Source organism: Cynoglossus semilaevis, chromosome 8, assembly GCF_000523025.1.
Source record: "Cynoglossus semilaevis isolate Cse_v1.0 chromosome 8, Cse_v1.0, whole genome shotgun sequence".
Classification (NCBI taxonomy): domain Eukaryota; kingdom Metazoa; phylum Chordata; class Actinopteri; order Pleuronectiformes; family Cynoglossidae; genus Cynoglossus; species Cynoglossus semilaevis.
This window is the reverse complement of record NC_024314.1, coordinates 2035677-2057088: the sequence shown is the minus strand read 5'-3', so window position 1 is coordinate 2057088 and position 21412 is coordinate 2035677. Positions and strand designations below refer to the sequence as shown.

The 21412-nt window shown below is 43.0% G+C and overlaps 1 protein-coding gene across 2 annotated transcripts in view; it reads right to left on the bottom strand.

Moving 5' to 3' along the window:
• adkb (adenosine kinase b) overlaps positions 1–21412 on the bottom strand; it is a 105432-nt gene that overhangs the window by 80056 nt on the left and 3964 nt on the right. For both annotated transcript variants that reach the window (XM_008313882.3, XM_008313883.3), the window contains exon 4: positions 12134–12212. In XM_008313882.3, coding sequence (XP_008312104.1) covers positions 12134–12212 — 79 coding nt within the window. The remainder of the gene's footprint in view (positions 1–12133; positions 12213–21412) is intronic.

Here is a 21412-nt window from a genome sequence, read left to right as displayed (position 1 = left end):
TATTTGACATTAACTCTTGGAAATCAGAGTAGTGCAACTGAACAAAAACACTACAGTTCAAATGCTAATTGTGAATATCAGTCTATTTTTGAATTGTCTGTTTCAGCAACGTAACCTTTGGACATCGCTAATGTGTTTACGTAGCTGTGTCACCCCAATCATATCTGAGCATTATAAAAAAGAGCATTTCAGTTAACTGTAGCTAGAGGTCGAGCCACAGGTTCCTTTTACACCACTATAATTAATTCTTTCCCAGAGCTGCAGTGTTTATATTCGGAATTACTTTGTGTACTGTTGTGTGTTGCATCTGACACAGGCGCAGGACTAAAATGGTGGTATTATCTTATTGCTGTTCTTTTTCTCAGGGTTGTTTAAGAAGGGAGAGTGCATTTCTTCACGTGTTTACCTTAGCATCATCCGTGGCTAGCCCCCTGCCCTGGAACATCTCCCTTTTCCCTCCCAGGAGACAAAGCAAGCAGACAGCTCTAATAAACAGTGGCGTGGAGTCTTGCAGTGATGGCATTCGCTGAGGCAACCAATGTGATCAATTATCGAGTGGCCGATTCCCTTTAATTAGAGGGTTTAAGTATTGAGTTAGCCTGGGTGGGAAGCTGAGAAGCAGCATGTAAACCAACCTCATTACACCGCAGTGATTCACCTCCAAGGAGCTGTGATCCACGCAGTGTTTACACCATGCATTTGTTTCTGTGGTAACATATCGAGTGGAGGAATGGCTCAGTGACAGACCCACTCTCTCCCACCCCTCCTCTTCCTCTGACTCTTTTTCTCTACTCTCCATCTTTTTCCTTCTTCTTCTTCTTCTTCTTCTTCTTCTTTCACTCTCCCTCCCACTCACTGCTGAAGAGGCTGTCACACTGGTTTGCCTTTTGTTGTGGAGAGTCTGGAGAGGTAGCACAATGTGTCCTAGTTAAAGCAGTGCCCCATCTGCCCAGCATAATTAGACAATTATGCTGGAAGGATCCGTCATTAATTCCTTTGTGGTGGCCAATTTCGCATCACAAAGAGGTCTCAGGTTTAGTTTTTCTTTGCACATCTCCGCTCATTTACCCTGGCCTCTGTTATCGTCCTCAAGTATTGATACTATGGCGGTGGGAAAATATACTCCTGCCAATATTGACTGGTTTGTATTACTGTAGTGAAAAGGCCAAGGGGAATATTGGCTGCTGTCTGGTGCTGAATGAAAACAAGCAGCTAGAAAACAGCACTGTGAAAACACAGGCACAGACACAACAAACAAACACAGTTAATAATACTGATAAAATATACATCATGTGGACCATTCACAGCGCGGCACTGGGGAATGTGTACAATAATGTCTGCAACATAAACCAGAATAGCCAGATATAAAACATTAATTAAACTGAAGACCTACATTTTCCCACCTTCATATGTCTGAGGAATGAAACACAAGATGAACAGATTGTCAGAGATGTGACTCTGTTTGTTGGTGTGTGTGTGTTCTGGGAAGGTGGGTCACATCTGTTCTGTCGACTGTTCCCGCACTATAACCTAATCACTGTCACAGATACTTTTTAGTAAACCAGAGCCTCTGAGAGAATAGTTTAAACTAATTTTAAATGATTGAAATAATCATTTACTGTATAGTGATCCACACAAATAAATAACCTACACATATATATGTATATATGTATGTATGTGATGGTGAAAATGAACAATGGTGGAGGATGTGATATTAGAATTTTATGTGCATATCATGTTCTTGGCTGACATCAGTGTTGGTATCTGCTCGTTACACTCTGTGGAAATGAGATCCCTCTGCTGCGCTATGTATTACTTGTCAAGATATTTCTCACCTGTCAACAGACTAACTTCCATTACTATTCCTGACGCTGCGCCGTTAACTTACCATGCAAATCTGGGATATAAATAGAGGTCAGTCTGAAATCTATAAGCAGCGGAGATGACAGCAATTAAAGGAAATATAGAAAGGTATTTTGGACTAAATCTAGAAAAATAACAATAGTTTGACAGCCCTAACACATATAGAAATAAACACACACACACACATACACACAACCATATATACATATACACATATATACATACATATATACATATACATACACATACATTCATACATATACTGTATATATATATACACACAAACCAACCTAAGGAACCTGGAAGATTCTCTGCTCACATGACCACATCACCACAGACATGAAGGAACCTGCTGCTTGCAGAGGCGCGATGTTTAAACTCCTCATCAAACAGAGGTGAAATCACAGTACCGGCTTCACCGTTAGACTACGTAACCCAGCTTGACTGAGACATGTGGGAAGATGTCTTACAATGCAACTCAAATCTGATTACAGTAGCGATCTAATCAGCCATGAATTCATCTGCAAAGAGAAGCAGGGAAAGGGGGAAATCACCGCAGAGAATTCTGTGTAATTATCAAAAATCTCGCAGCAGTACATTAAAATTCTAATTACAACATATTATCTTAATTGCTAAGGAGATTCAAATCAAAACAAGGTTAACGCCGCTCCCCCAACATGCAGGAGAACATGTGGTGGGAGCCTCGTCTGTATTCAGTGAATCAGCTCGCCTCGTTTGACATGAGAGGCTGTCTATGTAATACTTTCCCTGCTCTTAAGGACCATAATGCTCTTCGAGAGCACAGGCAGCAGCAGCACAGACGTGCAACAATGGCGTGGTACAAATATCTAATTGCTGTGCATTCAATTCTTTTTGTTTTATTGAACAAAGCAGCTGACTATTTATTGAAATCCAACCGGTAACAAATAATCACCAAATAAAAGATAACTTGCTGTCTGGACTGCACTGTGCCCACCAAAATATCAACAAAAAAGCTTTAACCTTAACATCCCAAGTCTTCATTAACATCACTATGTACCTTTATTTAAAAAAAAACACCCCAGTAACTAAAACTAGCATGAAGGCAGAAGATACTGACTAGACCAGTACTGACCACACATATGGTCTGTGAATGTAACAAATACAGAAAAAAAAAAAAAATTCCCAAGAAACTGAAAGTCCCATGGTGCACAACAAATTGCTAGTCGTAAATTGTCCCTGACAGGTGCACACTGTAACTCTGCAGACATAAGACAGCTGGGTGACAGCAGACACAAGGGGTAATGGTGACAGCAGAAGAACATGCCATTGAACATGGATTTATGAGCAGGTCCAAGCTGAGGTGATCCATCAGTGGAGTCGCGTAGCATCAAATGTGGTCATGTTTGGGACACGTCTCAGGTGTTTCCAGAGGTGACGAGACTCTAACAGACATGTGGGATGTGGGTGGAAATGAGCAATTTTCTGCTTTCTTAAGCAGAGCAAAAAAAATCATCTGCCACTCACAAAAGCAATTTTCAGTCTCTTAATTGGAGGAGTACAGCTTTGATATAGTGCTTCCATTCCTCCCGAGGTTCTCACAGTAGGCTAATTACAGCATAAGGCTGTTTTAAACTAACTGCAGCCATTTGTGAAACATCAGATTGCTGACAGAAAATAATAAACCAGAGGTTCCAATGTTTTCACTAAAAGATATTGGTGTTTCTCTACAGTTTAGCTTCGGGGACGGCGGTTACCCACAGACTGTAAATTGAGTTTCTCTTGCTCACTTTGACCCGCCAAACACACACACGTACAGTGCAAACACTCACACAGCTTTCCCCTGCTGGACAGAAATAAATGGGGACCCTAGGAGCTCCCTTTGGCCCTGGCTCTAACAGCCTATAAGAGAGCCGACAGCTCCGATCAGTCCTGAGAAAGCAAAAGCTGCTCAGGGATCACTTTACAATTCTCAGGGGCTCGGATAACCTGATCTTGAACTGATCCTGTGCACTGATCCTTTGCTATTGGGTTAGGGACGTGTGAAGGGGCCTGTTGAATGAACTCGCTGGATATCAACATCCTCACTCCATGTTGCTCCAGCCGGGCAGATTGTTTGACTTGATTAGTCTCTGCCCAAGTGTTAGACTACCCAATGCCAAGCCCTCCAGACACTAGTATCAATGTGTCAGAGGGAAAAGTGCACTCCCAAGTCTGGAGGTGGAGCCCATTACCCTGAGTGAGAGCACTGTAAGTTAATAGGATTTGCTCCCGATCAAGAGACTGAGCTATTTCCTGAGGCTGTTACAGACCAGAGCACAAAAATAAATGTTCTTTTATTCAACACTATTAAACATACCCCACCAAAAATGCCCTCCTTTGCCCCCAAACACTGCAACAACTCTGACCCCACCCTTTTTTCCCCCTCCTTACTGAGATATAGTGTATGTTATAACTGCAAAAGGTGGTGCTTTCTGTCTCCTCTTCTCGTGTGTGTGTGCGTGTGTGTGTGTTTTATCTTCTCCCAGGCAGCCCGTAAAAGTAAAAGGTTGGCAGTTTTTGTCTAAAGGAGTCATTTGTTCAGGTGAAAATTAAACTTGCATGGTAAGCAGAGCCAAGCCTGCGGTTGGACAGGGGCAGAGGGGACTCCAGATTAATCATATGAACTGTACACTACCAGGGTATTCATTCAGGAGTAATTGCCAAGGGGCTTTGTGTAATGTATTCTCCCCATGAGGTAAAACCTTGTAGAAGTGAGGAAGGATAATAGAGTAAGAGGATCATATAAAAATGTTTGCTGCTCCAACCTTTAACTCCGAGCTTAACCTCCACCTTAAGTAGTAATTACGGTGTTAATTGCCCAGTGATCTTAGGAGGAAGCTCCATTCAGCTTTACTGCACATGTCAGCTGGGCTTAAGGACCTTCCGAGGAGCAAAGGATCATGGGTTGTCTTACATAATTTAAAAGGACAATTAGCTGCACTGAATCAAGAACTGTTTCAGTTTAGTGCGCCGTAAAAACCTTCATGTAAATAATCTCCCTTAAGTATATTCTGAAGGTAATTACTATTAGTCTTAATTGCCCAATGGTGTGAAAGTAGCGTGGACGGTTGTTTTTCTCTCTACATCAGTTCTGTGCCATGCTAATGACCTGATGAAATGGGCCCAGCTTGCCATATGTTAACAGTGACCGGCTCCAGCTGTCTTGTGACCCCTTCAGTCTGAATGTCAAAAGGTAAATGATCTGTGAGAAAAGCAGTTCTATCGTTCTTGATTGTCAGTTAATGCAGCTTACACTACAATCTAGCCTTCCATCTATAATTTCATAACACGATGCTCATATATTTGAGGGGAAAAAAAGTTGTGAAACAAATTAGGGGAAAAAAAAAACCCCACAAATTAACGTTTGAAAAGAAATTATTTGGCCAAAAAATATTCTAAATTCAATTATCCTCCACAATAAGTACTAAATTGATCTCATTGAGTAAAATTCTCCCAACTCAAAATATTGCTTTGTATATTGTTGTGAATAATATCGGTCCATATGATAAGGATTTCCTCGCTCAATATTCAATAATTGTACATGTGATCATACATACATTTTTACATTGCTATCGAATGTATCGAAGTATCACCGTCATTACGGTGGAAATTTGTGTCAGCCACTGCACTATATTTGCTAACTTGCCTGCCGTCAGCATGCAGGACAAGGCACAGATGTAGTTTCGACAGCTCGGGACAGAGAATATAGAACACTACACCAAAATAAGCCTGTTGGTGTGGAGCAAAACAGACACATTTCTGCTGGATTTGTTTAAAGCCTTAAGAGAGAAAAAGGGCTGGTGCACTTTGTGACTGATCTGTGCACAGCTCACACAGAAAAACCTGAATGTCTTCACTGAGTCAAATAGTTAAGTTGAGCCGGTGCTGCCATAAACCCTGTGGGAGAGCTTGGAATAATCTAGGCGATGTTAATGATGCAATTTATATGTGAGGGGATCGGTGTTTGGCAGGCTCTTTCCGTCTGAGCGGGCTGCACAACCCAGCGAGCTCCCAGCACCCCCTGCTAGATGGAGGGGGTGGAGTAGGAGGAGGATGTCAGAGCCCATGTGAAAAGAGGGAGCGAGCGAAGCACTGATAAGAGCCATTACTATTAGTGTCTGTCTGTCACCTGCTGTGCGTCATCCAGCCTACCCTCTCTCCACACGCGCCCCCATCCCCGTCGCTCCATCCCCATCCGTTTTCCAGTGGCACATCACTTCAAATTTGCACTCACCTACACATTTTTCCATCCTGTCACAGGTATAAACTCAGTCTGGCTTTAAAAGTGAGCTGAAATTCACTCTGAAAAACTACCTTGAGCTTTGTTCCAAAACAGTTGTGAATTAGCAGTGGTGCAGACACCTGCCAGCATTTATCCATAAACAAAGCAGCCAAAGATGAATAACTGAAGTGACACAAAAGAATTCAATATTAAAAATAGGCAAATCACTATCTTTTTCTTTTTCCCCCAAGAAAGCACAAAGCCCAATTTGGTATTTCATTTATTTCTTGGCAAAATACGACAGCTCCTTAAACTTTTGAACTAAGGAGAAATGAACAGTAATTGCAGTCTGTTCTTTATTTTCTTTGAACCTTTTTAACCAAATATTTAAAGCTGTTTTTCTCAGTTGCTATGCAACACTTTAACCACAAGTATGGGAGCACGCAGAGAATGTGCCAAATAAATATTGCTGCCACAGACATTCTGCGGGGAAATATGAGAGAGGGGCATCACTCAGTAATCATACCAAAATGTAGAAGGCTTGTGTAAAACACACAATCATTCTTTTATTCATCGGTTACTTGACCTGTGTCAGCCGGCGATTCCAAACAATGGTCAGTTTAATGAGCCATTGTCTGCAGGGATTTCAGACCGTTACACAGCCATGGAAGCTCATGTTTTTCATTGCCTGTGAAACCAAACACACAAGTGCCGGCGACATGACAGGCGTAAGAAGTGACCTGGACAAAATAGTCGTGCAGTTTGACATGAGAGCGCTGCCAGACATCCCTTCAGATTTCACTTAGAGCTGGTGCGGAGCTTGGAGAGCTGCACGACAGCCGAGCATAAAAGCTAGCAAACCGGTGGTGCGGCCAGTCTCTTCCTCAGCCCGCAATCAAGGACTCAGAGCAAGGACACAAACGTGTCTGATTCCACTGGCAGCCTCTGAGGCCAGCTGATACACCCTGAGAGAACCCGTCTCTGGAGTCCTCAGTGTTAATCAACAATCTTTGCAATGCATACTTATGAGTTACAATCTACTCCCCACGTCTTCCCTTTGGCAGCTTAAATTAAGTTGCAAATTTGACGGCAAATTAACTTCAGTGGGGACTGGAAGATGTCACCTTTATTAGCATTTTCCTCTCGAGTAAGTGTATATGAGAATCGAACTAATTATTTTCGTATGGAAGCCTGAGTCGATTAAGCACACGGAAAGAGGCGTGACACAGCAGGGCTGTCGGCTGATATCAAATTCCTGTGTCGACAAAAGCTGCGCATAATTGCTCAGTCAACCTTTATCACTGTGATCACAGAGCGGGCGAGTTAATGCACACTAGCATTAGCTGTGACATACAGTCACAATTCCAGTTGAGGTGGTAAAAACACAGGCTCACTCAGACGCTGGGTGTTCTGGCGCGTGCGTGTGTGTGTGTGTGTGTAAACGGGAGGTGGATGAGGAACCAACAGGCATCTCCCCACTTCATCATTGAGTAAATGGTATCACAAACGTGAGCTGCGTCTTCACAGCTGCCTCATGGCGGGTGACATTGAAGCCCAGGCATGAACACATCACTCATCAAAGCGAATGAGGCGTTCCTTCGCTTCTGCTGCTGGTGCAGAGGAAAACAATGGGGCGCCCCCCGCCCCCAACCCACCCTCAAGCGCACAGTTGAACACCTGGAAGGTATAGAGTGAACCCAGATACAAGTGAGAAAGACACGGAGAAGGGAAGAAAGACAATCTATTTGGCTTCGTGCATCTCTCACAGACAGACCGTGACCTTCCACTGTTTCGTAATGGAAAGGAAACGGCAAGAACCCCGTGCCATAAAACAGCTCTGAGCGTGCGCTAACAGTGGTCTGGCAATTAACCTGTCTATAAACAAACAAGGGGGCTTTCGGTTTAACAACAGGAACATACTTGAGACGGTTTATTTCTGCGGCGTTAAACTCAAAAGGCCCACCATGGTTCTGGACTTAATCGGTCATTAGTGCGCTCTCGTCGGCCCGGCTGTTCTCTAGATCTATGCGACTGCAAACTACGAGCTCCCTCAATGTGTTCAAAACAAAAAAACAATGTTGGAGCTCTTCCTCAGAAAGTCGAAGAACAGCCGAGCCCTCAAACGTGTGAAAGGCACTTCAAATGTTTTTACCGACAAAGGACGTTTGTCTTGGCATTCAAAGATAAACTAGAAAGAAACAAGGAGAATGAATCTAACGGTAAAATCCTGAATGCCTTCTTTTAATATGGAAGCACATCCTTGTGAAAGTTGAGGCACGGTTTGAACACAAAAGCTCCACTCTTTCTCCTTAACTATCCTCTTTTCTCTAAGTGGTACCAGACGTAGGTATTTCTTCATGTAGCCCGTTCGGAGAGAGGCGAGCTGCTGTTCTTTATTTATTTAACAAAACGAGCTGTAAAAGCCAAACATTAGGTCATGGAATATTTTCACCCCGAAGAAATAAGTCAATGCCTTTCTATGAGACATCAAACCCAGTTCTAGTGCAAAATGTGAGCGAGTGAGGTCTTTTTGTGAAGTCAAGTGGTGCTGTGGGATTTTTTTTTTTTTTTTTTTTTTCTGTTTTTTAAATACAACTTTTGAGCAGCGCTGCTCCACATGCGTTTCCAATTAGGAACTCTAAGCCAACATCCAAGTCTGGGCCCCATTCACCCCTTCTACGATTGACCAAGTCTGAGGAAATGTTAAACAGGCATCAAAACCATAACAGAGACAGCACATTTTCCAAAAGCTTCACCGTTCTAAACAGTAATTAAGACCTCACAGAGAATTAATGATGTTGAGTGAAAACACCACATGAAATCTAAATAAAAGCAAGGAAGCATATTTTATCATAACTCGACACGTTCAAAGCCGAGGCAGTTGCACGGAGTGCATTTTCCCCTTTGGTGGAACGCTACAAAGGCTGCTTACAGAGTAAAGACATAAAAAATGTCAATGGTGCTGATTTGTGGGGATCATAATGAGAATGCACGATTTACACCAAGCACTCTGAGTAGAATCTACTTCCCTGGGAGCAGCAATAACTCCCAATGAGTCTGTCTCTACTCAGACTTCAATCTAAGGGCCCCAAGGAGCAGTTGGAGGACTTTGATGTAATGGCTAAATGAATTGACCGAGCTTCTTGACGCAGCCCTCCAGTGCAACAACCACTATCTGCTCTCCCTCGACCCACCACCTCAGACTGTGTCACCTGTGATAAACCCTGCGGTTTTTCAGCGCTTGCCCACTAAAAATCCACTCTTGTTTTTCACCCCCTCAGACTTTGGCGAACGGCCAAAAGTGTACATATGACGGCCGACTCCGAGCTGCGATGTATCTGAGCAGACGCCCCTTTGATGTGAGACACTGTATGTGAGTAAAAGAATGCAGGGCTGGTCTTTGTTACTTCACTGCTCTGCAGCATCCACCAGGTGAGTCTTTCTGTCAGACGCCCCCTCAGGGCACACTGTTTGGTAGAGCCTGGGCAAAGACTACAACACCTCATGTACTTCTGTTGATGCTTTTGCTGCAATGATAGTCAGGGACCTCAGCAAGGCGGCTTCTTTAACGTATGTGAACAAAATGCCAGGCCTATTACCCAGACAAGTTACTAAACATGTACTTTTTTGACTGCCTTTTGCACACCACAAGATGCTACTTTGTTGTTTAGCCATGCTGTGGTTTACATGTAGGATTTTAACAGATATCCGATAAATAAGAAGAAAAATAAATGACTAATGAAACATAGTTTCAGATGCTCGACTGTCTTGTGAGACAAAACACAGCCGAGTACAGTTCACGTCAATGCAATGATGTATCTACTGAACCTCAGGACCTGGGCTTGCTTGATTTAACAACTATTGACAAGAAGCAAAACGGATTGAAAACGGGGAAAACAAATCCATGTCCAAGAACTGGAAACAGTCTATTGTGCAACCACTCCTGAGGAACAAACTGTGCTGCAGATGATTCGGATCAAACAGAGGGCCAGAGACAACTGTTAGATGAAAACAACACTTATCCATCTAAGCTCTCGCTTGTTCAATTCTCATTTGACTAAATCCCATTACCATTGATTCTGTATCTTCCCAAAGCCGCGGTTTAGGTTTTCCTTGATAGTGCAGAAATCTTAACTAGGACGTAGCAGCGGTATTTAACCTATTACAGCCTCTGATGGAGCGGCTGGGTTTTGGAGGAAAGTACGAGTTCTACAGGCGAAGGCATTGATCTTGCTGCACCCTGGGCTTTCCCAGCATGTGCAGCGATTCCAGTGGAAATCCTCTGAACACCTCTCTCTCCTCCAGCGGCGTTGCTGCTCCCCGGCAAACCTGCCCTGGATCGAGCATCTCATTTAGTCGTCGGGCCCTTTGATGTGGATGCAGAACTGTGGCGCATATCATTGGTGTTTGAAGGTTTCTGCTTTCACAATACAGCCGGGTTTGAAGTTTCACATACTGCTGGAGCCACATTGTGATAATCTAGGAGCCGGATATGCATTATACATTTTACATATACATATATAAAAAAAAAACACCTTCACCTGAGAATGAAATGCGCAAAAGGTCCATGCACGGAGGTGTATGTTGACTGGAAAGTGTTTGTCAGACTGTTGGGAGCGGGACAGAACATGCCAGTTATCTTGAGCGTTTCACAATTGGCTCCACATCAGCACCGTAGAGGTGGGGGTAAATATCCAAATAAACAGAGCCGACTAACATTTGACGGGGGTCTGCCATGCCATTATTAGACCAATTAAGTTGACAGAATGCTTCTCACATGGCACAGAGGCCATGACAGCTCTTTTTCCAAAAAAAGCACAGGAATAAGAATCTGATCTGATTTCCCGGAGGAGTTGACACACACCTTGGGGGCAGGTCCGTCACTGTCTCCTTCAATAAAACTTTGAGAAATCTGTGTCAAGGGCTGGGTCCTAACTGAGGGACACCAAACCAAACCTGCAGTTTATGGTTGTGTAATGACTAGGAAGGAATTTTTCGCAAGTTTGTTATAGAACTCCTCTGAAAAAAACCCCCCAGCTGTAACGGAGAACACGGAGGAAGAAATGCCCAAAGAATAACACGAAGTTGGCAGCCAGTGTCTGGGAGTGACTGAAGTTGATGCGAGGGCTTGTGATATTGATAATTAGAGAGTGTTTGTATGGATGTGCGGAGCGATGTGTCTCTCTTCAGAGGATGTTTACTGTCTAAAGAATGGAAATGGTGGCAGCCTGAGGGCACGCCTGCTTTCTTCTCCCCTCTCTGCGTATCCATCTTGTGCTAAAGACACACAAACACCAGCACACTTGTACAAACAGGAACTCTACACACCGTGCACACTGACATGTGCAAATACCACCCTCCCCCCCGCACCCCTCACCCCCCAAACACACACACTAAAGAGTCGTCGCCTCCACAAACATCAGCCTCTCAATTAGCATCTGCATTTGTCTTTTTTTTCCCCTCTCCTCCCTGACAGAAAATTATTTTTCAGCTGGATGCCGCTTCTTTTTCTTTTGTTTATTATGAGCAGACCAAAGTCTTATCAGCAGCTAATCACTGCATGTCAAATTCACAGACGTGCAGCAGTCACTTAAAAAAAAAAAAAAGTCTAGTGATTAATCTTCACGAGTTTAGATGCCATTTCAGATTTGGACAATCACCAGTTACTCTTTAAAATATTCAAAAGCTGTCTAACAGCCAGTGAGGAGATCAGCGTTTGTTTAATGTAATTTGTTGTGACATGTTAATTGCATCTCGTTGTAATTCTCCCTAATTGATGTTTGATGCGTCTGAGGAAATTAGGCCAGCTCCATAACACTGCAAATATTATGAATTCTTCCAGCCTCCCTCTCTCTCTGTGGCAGGCCTGATGAATTCACAACACCTAAATCTGTAATGTGTCAACTCGCTGTGCAGCTATGCTCCGTATTCCCAGGGCTGCCAGGCTGACAAATCTAAGGTTACAGGCATACCACAGTATATTCAAAACACATTCAGCCTCGCCGCAGTGGGCCCGGCTAAACTAACCTGAGCGATTTTCACCGAGTTCTGGGTTGAGCCACCGGCATGGTATTCCACGTTGTTCCTCTTTATGATTTCTTCAAACCTATATGTGGAAAAAAAAAAACACAAAGACAACAAGCTAATGAGATACAGCGTACAGTGTTTAAAATACTATATGTTGCTATATAATGGTCACTTTGAATGTATTTTGCCATTAATATGGTTAATGCTAAGGTGCTAATGTTGATTAAATATGCTTAATAATTTTCTTACAACACATTTTGCATACTTTACAAAAAATTATTCAGTGCTTAAATATCAATCTTGGTGTAACATGCTGCTAATAAGACAATCATATAATAATGTTAATGTTGTTTGTGTTAATGTGCTGTGTTACAGTAACGGCACATTACGCCGACATCGCTCTGCGTTAAAACAATATTTTAAAAAAGATCACACATATTTACCAAAGAAAGAAATTAAAAAGAACTCAGTATTATAATCCCATTTTGCTCGGAAAGAACTAGAATTTCAAGCGAATCTAATGATCCACCGTGTCTGCTCACAAACTAAGCCTAACTTTCTCTTGCTCTCGTCGTGTCTCTAAGGGTTTGGTGAGGAACAGAAAAACAGAAACAAACATGATTATCATACAGAAACAACACTGCTCTGTGTGATTCTTACTGTTGTTCTGGATCTGCGTCTGTAGCAACACTAATGCCAGTACCAAGACTTAAAGATAGGATATCGTGTGCAGGATTAGGATCAGAGATCGTTGTCAAAGACAATGAAACTGATGGTCAATAAAATTTAGCATACACTGGTAAACATTTAAAAAAAAAAATATATTTTTAATAATAATAATTTGAACTTCATTGATCCCAAACAGCAGCTGCAACAAAGTAAAGTATGCGGTTCTCCTGGGAATCAAACCAAGGACTACTACCGCTACACTATGGAACCATCATTTATGTAAAACATTTGGTCTAACTATCACACAGTCTTATAGTTTTATTCCCACACTTTAGCATTACTGTGAATAGTTTGGCAATCATATAGTTCAATATTCTTTTGTTGAGAATCTCTGAGTGAAATCAATATGATCTTTTATGGAGCAGAGTGTTAACTCTGCCATATACTCCTTGTTTACTCCTCTTCATCTCTATATCATTTGAACTGAGGTTTGTTTGTATACATTTCTAAAAATGGAAAAGCAGAATTTTAGGTTGGATGTTGGATCTTTCTACCACAGAATAAAATATATGCAAAAAACAAAAAAAACCAATATAAAACAATTAACATTTCAACAAAATGAGTTGTAACAGTGAACAAAACATGATGAATATTTAATAAGAGAAATAGATTCATTTGTTTTTACAGAAGTGATGTTTTGTGTCAAAGCAGAAATTTACATTTTCCTTGTGTACAAACCCTCCTATAGTCTGACACGGTGTTCGGGGAGCAATCACGTCTGATGAAACGTTTGAAGTGCGAACCGTACGGCAAAGTCTAGGAATGACTGCAACAGACTAAACACAATGAGTCAAGGAAACAGAAATGGCACTGGGGAATAAGGAGTAAACAACCGCTGAGTTTTCAAACACAAACCAAAGGAACACTCTTGAGTCAAGGGAGGTTAAAAAAAAAACTGAAGGAGTTTCTATTATTTTTGTATTTTCCCATCATGCTGCGGTTTCAAACATCAATAGCGCCAACGCGTACGCGTAACGTGATGCAAAGCCGGTTTATGCCGCGAAATAGAGTCTTTATCTGGGGAGCTGTGAACATGAATAATGTGTATTTTCCACTTCTCTCGCACAAACAGCGTCCCGGGGGGGGGGGGGGGGGGGGGTACAAACATGTCCACTCTGCTACGGAAATTGACCTAACTGCAGTTGAGAGGACCCAACACATTAGGAGGTCCCTGACTTTTCCTCCCCTCCACTGTAAATTGAAGACTGTCCTTTTGTAAGTGCATTTGCATCTCGGGTAACAAAAGAAAAAAAAAAAAGTCAATCGGGTTGGGAAACATAAGGTGTTCCATGGCATTCCCACTGGTGCGGTGTGCAGTTCAGCTCTTAAATTAGGTGAGTACACTACGAGAGGCTGGTGAGAAAAGGCTTCTGGTATCCCATGAGACACTTCTTATATAAAGGCTCATGCTTCCTCTTTAAGGATTAAACAAAAACACTTCCAGCCAGTGTCAAACCTTACATTGTTTTCGATGCTCAGAGTTATAGCATTAAGGAATTTCCGGCAATTTAAACCACGGTATAACTCAATTATTATCCTGTGGGCCAATTTAAGTGGGACAAAGAATGTTCAGGGTGGTGTTTTCTGCAGGAATTTCACTTCCTGCTTTGCAAAGGATTAGTTTAGCAGTCATTTTGAAGACATCCATTCAATAAACTTATCACACTTGGTGGTGTGCCATAGGATATTTCTGATATATAAAATATGTGACGTGGTTCTTTAAAAAAAAAAAAAAAGTTGGAAAACACAGGGAATGAGTTTTTATGTAAATTATGTCTCCATTTCCATCCACCTGCTGGAGAAAATGAAAAGCTGTGCACAAATCACACGGGGTCTACAAACCTAAGTCAGCCACAGGTGTACAACATCGAATATAACTAGGCATGGCTGAATTTTGACCAAGTGTGAAAGTAACTGTCACTGCTTCAAAGAAGATTCTGCATATTATGTCTCTGGGCAAGAGATCCACTCAGGGCAGAATATTCCAAATAAAAGGGGGGGAAAAAACTTCCATACAAGTGTAAAATATGCTCACCCTAGGGAGAAAAAAAAGCCTTCCTGAGACACCTGTTATGACTGTTTGACAAAGAAAGAATTTGGGCACTGTGGGTGTTTTTAACATGAAGGTCTACAGAACTTAGTGAGGATGTGTGTGTTTTTACTCCCCCCTTCTCTAAAAGTATTTGCTCCACCTTTCAGGGTAGACAGCATGAGGCCCTTCTCCTGGACGCCTCGAAAATCCCATCCGAAATGGAGCAGCTGCCTGGAGACCTTTGCACCCTCAAACATCATGTGATCCCTTAGTAGTGACACCGTAAACGGCCCCCTTGGCCATTTAGGGAGAGAAAATCCCTTTCCATCTACTGCAGCCTGTGTGCTCTCTGCCACGGGAGGGAGCAGAGAAAAGGAAAATTGTTTTGAACAAAATGTCCACAGCCTGTGACCTTCTCTTTCAAAACCTGGTCATGTTGTTGTTCAGCTATTCCAACTATGCATTGCATACTGCTCATGTATGGGTGATCTGTGTTATGCAACATGTACTTTTATTCCACTGCCCCTGACACTCTGGTTAAAAGGTCAAGGCACAGTGCTGTTTTTTTTTTTTTTCATTCCAAAGGAATGTACTTATTTACCTTGTCCACAATCACATTCAAATCACGCTGCAATGTTTTATGAATGCAACTTTTGTATCACAAGGACGCGAGAAAAAGCCAAGGCTACAAAATCAGATTAACACATTCAAAGTGTTGTGCAAGTCACTAAAGTCAGGGACGTTGAGTTCTTTACATTCCTGGAGCTTGAGCCCCCACCGCTGATTTCACATCGAGAGAAATATCAGAGCTTCTAAAACACAGTGTTCCCTGCCCTGAGTGACTCATGAGTTCCTCTGTCACCTCCTGTCAGTAGATTATTTACACCAGGCAATAACTCAAGATTTGCTCTCTTTAGTCTCTTACACGGAGGGCAAGGCGGGCCCATTTACCCAATCCCTCTCCATTCGCCTTTGATGTTAGCCTATCTCAATAAGACCGGATGAGTGCCCTAAAATCCCCGTCGAGTGATTCCACAGGAAGAACAAGTCTCCGTTAATCAATGGCTAGATTGGATCTGGATCTTTGGAGTGGTCTGCCTGAAAGTCCTCCCAAGTGTTTGAGTGTGCACCGGGGTAATTCATCGCTAATGATCACCGTGGCACCCGCTCTCCTGCACTGAGTCCGTCCTCATTTAATTGCCTCGTTCACGTTAAACCAGCTTACAAATCACAAGGACAGGCAGGGAAACATGATCAAATGGTGCCTATCACTAATCAGGCGAGGGCAGAGGGAAGAAGGGAGAGGAATGTGCAGCTCTCCCTGGGGATTTGGCAGAAGTAGGGCTCAACAGGAACAGTAAATTGTCTCTGCCTCGGCTTCAGCAGGCAGGTACATTTAAACAGGCAGACCCATCGTTCTCGTTCTCTCTGACAGAAGCAGCGAGGGGCCAGCACAGCTAAAGGGATTCGGTAAGCCCAGTTTCAACACTGGCGTCCAGAGTGGAGACAGGTCCCACCATTAGATTCCCTAGTCAGTGTGTGTACATCCTACAGCCAGCTTCCTTGGTAGTCTGCAGGCAATACTGGACCTGATGTACGGTAATTGTTTCCATAGGTCAGGTGTAGAGTAAAAAACAGTTTGAGGAAGTGATGAAAAGGCTGAGGAATATTGTTGTCCTCCCTCCCTCGCCAATTAAATTGTTTGTCAAACCCTTCACAAAGGGTTACGCAGTTTATCTGTTTAAAATCAATACACTCGTCTCACTGTGAAGGCTTGTCCCGACACAAGACGGACTCATTAATTATTCTGTTCTGTGCGCTGCCGCCGAGCCGCTCAAGGTTGAGCCTTATCTTTTCTTATTTCCAATCAATAATTATCTTCCACCGTGCTCATGCTCTCCTTCAGAAAAAAGATGTGCTTTTCATTCAACGCCTGTAAAGTCCCCTACTCTTCCTTACACACACACACACACACACGTTCCGTCTCTGTGTAGCAACTGGTGTGGAATGCTGAATGAATAAGACATTCTTATCAGTGGAACATTAAAGCAGTGAGGGAATAGATGGCAAAGAATAAGGCACATAAAAGTACTGAACACAAATGAGCCCTGATTCAAACTGTGAGCGAGGTATGTTTCCGTCCTCTGACATCTTCTAATAGACCGCAGCAGTCGGATGAATGTTGATTTGGACAAAAAGCGGCGCAATATTACCATGGCGCAGGTTATCTCCATCCATTTAGGTTCATCCCTTTTCAGCCTCCAGGTCTCAGGTTACAAAACACGTGTCACAGCTCTTTGAGCTGAGCTTTCATTTATTTATATATTTATATATTCAGCAAATGCACATTTAATAAACGTCCAATTATATGGTCATAATAGATGAGAAATTACATTCGAATGCCCAGACAATAAACGTGCATCCTTTTAATAATCGCCCCGTCCACCCGCCCTGGCAGCAGCAGCTCATTTGTCGGCATTAAGTAAGTACTGCTTAATTAGGATGCACTCAAGGATTAGGCAACAAGGGCAAAATCTGGTCACGGAGGATGAGTTCATAGCATTTCCGCTAAAATGTCACAGGTTTTTGGCTTTCGCGCAGCAGAGGGTGGCAGCGTTTGTCACTCTGTGCCGTGTTGATGTGGGAGAGGGAGCGTGTTTGTGTGAGGATATCAGAGAGAGAAAGAGAGAAAGAGAGAGAAAGAGAGAGAGAGTGAGAAGGAGGGAGTGTGTAAGCAAGGCTGAGGCTTCTGGTGTTCTCTCGAGGACTGAGATTTGAAGCCCAAGCACAAAGCCTTTGAGACGTTCTCCTTATCTTGGAGGTTGATACCAGGATCTTGGTGATTCTGAGCGCTCCATGTGAATAATTCCACCAACACCCCCTACTGTGGGGACCATATGGCCCAGTGTGAACTTTAAATACACAGGGAGTGTTGCTGCTCACCAGTGAGGCCTCCCCTCTCTACCCCCGCACAGGCTTGTTGTGCAGAAATGATCAGCACAGACAGTACACTAACTAGCCTACATGGATATGGGCTGATAGCATCAGTGGCTTTTCCTGTGTGGCTGCTGGGGGAATAAAGAATGACTAAAAATAGCCCTGAGTGTGCTTTTCTGAACTGAACATGCTGCATATGCGCTGGCTAAGACACCCACATTTTAATTAGAAAATGCTCTTTAAAAGGGGGAGTTGTGGGGAGAGGTAGGGTGGGGAGGGGAGGAGAGGAGAGGAGAGGAGAGGGACGGTGGGACGCCCACATGCACAGAGACGTGGACAGCGTTTGTTCCACCCCCTTTAACTCTGATGTTTCCGTTTGGCACCACCTGCTGGCAGCCGCCTTCAAACAACAGGGACACATTAGTAGCACCAACAAGGACGGGCCTTCATTTAGATTGCATCAGCCATCTCTTATGATGCAGCATGTGTGCTTTAACTGCCAAGAGGCTTGCACTACTTCAGGGGGAAATGAGAGGCTTTATTTTTCCATTTATGCATTTGAGGAGCAATTCTTCTTCTTTTTTTTTCTTTTTTTTAATAATTTAACAGGTCTAGATGCATAATCCTTACACTTGACTGCAGCTCTGGTGAGTGCATCAGATTCCTGCAATCGCATCTAATGTTTGAAATCATGCATATCAATAAAACATCAACAGCAGTGCAGCTGGCGGATGAACATGTTTCTGATGTCTCAATTACCAGCTGAGTGCCATTAATCTCTGCTCGCTCTCTCTCTCTTTCTTTCTCTGGCTGAGGGTAGGCTTATAGATTCAGGCCAGTGACCTCTGCCTTTAACAATGGTGGGTTTTGGGGTTAATGTGCCCCTGTCTGACCCCCCGTCTCCATGACTGAGCTGAGTTTAAAGCACTGTAGTGCCGATTTCAGCCCTGGCAACATACAAGAGAAGTGGGAATATTTTTTTTTTAAGGGGGGTGGGGGGGCAGTAATGTGTCTACACACTCAATCAAGCATGAGTGCATCCAGTGAAGTGTTACCATGGCAGGCACATGCAGCTTCTGCACGCATGCTTGCATGCAAGCACGTACACACACACAAACACTTGTATGTACACACTTGTTCTCCTGACACACCAGGAAGTCTCAGCTGGGGGGTTTCTAACACTCACGAGCCGCTTCGTTATATATTAAAACCATAAAAATAAAACAGGGGGCTGGGAGGAGGAGGAGGAAGGGGTAAGAGAGTCAAGTGTGTTTACAGAGCAGAATCTATCACACGCACACCCAGGAGCCAGAGTGTTTAGCATGTACTCAGTGAGAGAGGCCTTTGTTGTTTTACGCCCAGTAAGCAGATTGAGATTCACGACAACAACAGCAGCAGCAGCAGCAGCAGGGTGTGTGTGAGATGTACACAGACAGTGGGGTGTGTGAGTGGAGAGGTACCTCCACTGATCTCCTGTGTCGTGTGATGATGCGTGTGTGTGATGTGTGTCTCAATCTAGTGCTGATCCCCCTGAGTCAGCCCTGTCAGTGATATCAGCCTCCCACCCTCCTCCCTGCCTTCCTTATTTCCGTCCCTCTCTTTTTTATTCACCATTGAGAATGCTAATAAAAGCCAACCACTAACAGTGCATCCCTGAATTATTCATGCAGCGGAGGGTCACACGGCATAATGAGGAGTTTACTCTCATTCTGGATGTGATTGGGACGCTGCTAATCTGCATTTAGCACAGTGAAAGAAGGAGAGGGAGAAAGGGAGAAGGAGGCATGGGGAGGGAGGAAAAGAAGGGAGGGAGAGGGAGGAGGAAGAGCACTTGATGAACTTAATTGCTGTGAGCAAACAACCTCTGAAAAGAGTCGTGCCATCATCCAGAGATGAGAAGGTAAACAATTAATTATCATCGGACAGAGGGAGCCATTAAACAAATGTTTGAGCAAGAGTAATATTCACAAGCCAGCTGATTCCCGCCTCCCTCCCCCGAAACACCTACCCACCCCTGAGGTGACAATTCACTTTCAATAAGAGTGACTCAATGGTTTGACACTAATAATCATTTAGCTCCAATATGACACAGTAAGCGAGCCCAGGAGGTGTTTGGGAGGACAGTGCCTTATCCAATGTTGTGTGTTTCTACAAAAGAAGCTGTAATGCCTGGTTATCCCGAAATAAAATGTCTATTTGCCCACATTATAATCTCCTGCAGAAGGAGGCGTGTTTTCATTATGTTGACATGATGTTTCCTTTGGAGACTGAGGGGTGGGAACAGCAGGCTACTGTTGCCTCCTGCTGGCAACAAGAGGTACAATCCCCGTTTACTGCAAATGAATGCTAATGCTAAAAACAATAATAAAAATTAGAAAAAATAAAACAAACAAAAAAAACTCAAGGAGAGAGAGGTCAACAGGGTCAAACAACAACATCACTATTGCTGAAAGTAATGCAAAATATTACTAATGCAAAAAAAGAATTAAATAATAATAATTAAAATTGTGAATTAATTTGTTGAGCATGGGATTTAAGGTAAATATTGAAATACTAAGTCATTCACTGCTCTTTATCGCCATGTAACCCAGTAATATCAAGGTTATATAAATATTAAGTTCAACAGCCTTGGACTTTATCTACCACATGATGGCAGCAGTGACTAAAAATGTAAGATATCTGAGGCATTGAAGGGCATCACACTGTTCAGAGAGTGCTTTATGACAATGGTGTCTCACACACAGCCACACAGGCAAATCTGAAAAAACAATATCCTTTTAAAACAACAACAGCCTACCGACCAGCATGGAAACACAAAGCACAGTGACGACCTCATAAGAAAAAGCTAAAAAACAAGTCATCTTAGGTGGATGTCATTTATTATTTATTATTTATAAAATATTTGGATTTTCTTTAACCGATAAGCGGATAACGGAAAATGGATGGATGGATGGAAATATTTTCTTTAGCCTTTGGTTGTTATTACAGTGAAACATGCTGGGAGAACAAGTGGTCAAAAGTCTACGGCAGGAAATGAACCAGCAACATTGCGGTTACATGGTATGTGTTTTAATCGCTACACGACAAGGAGCATGAGGAAGCTGTTCTTTCTTGGGCGGTCGATCCTTTTTTTTTTTTTTTGTGGCCTGTGTCATTTTAGAGAATTGTGTTCATCTGCCTGCCTTAGTAAAGTAGTAGAATTACTTGCAATATAAGTACTGCCAACATGTTTTAATCAACTGCTTCTGCCAAATTCTCAATGTTTAAAACTACGTCTGAAGGCGTCCAAGACATAGCAGAGACTTTTTCAGGAAAAAAAAAAAAGAATACATAAATAGGTCCCCAGTCAGTACTAAACCTGAACTTGATGGTTTCTACTGTACAGCAGGCAATTTCTCAGCCACAACAGGATTATACGGGCTCTGCTGTGACTAGATAATTGAATTAGGGCATGGCCACAGTGCACTGCATCCAATGATCTCTGCCTCACCAGGGTGATGCGGGAAAGAAATGAATCATGTTACACTTTGTACACTCATAAGCACAACAATGGTGTTTGCCGCCACCGCCGCTCGTAAGTC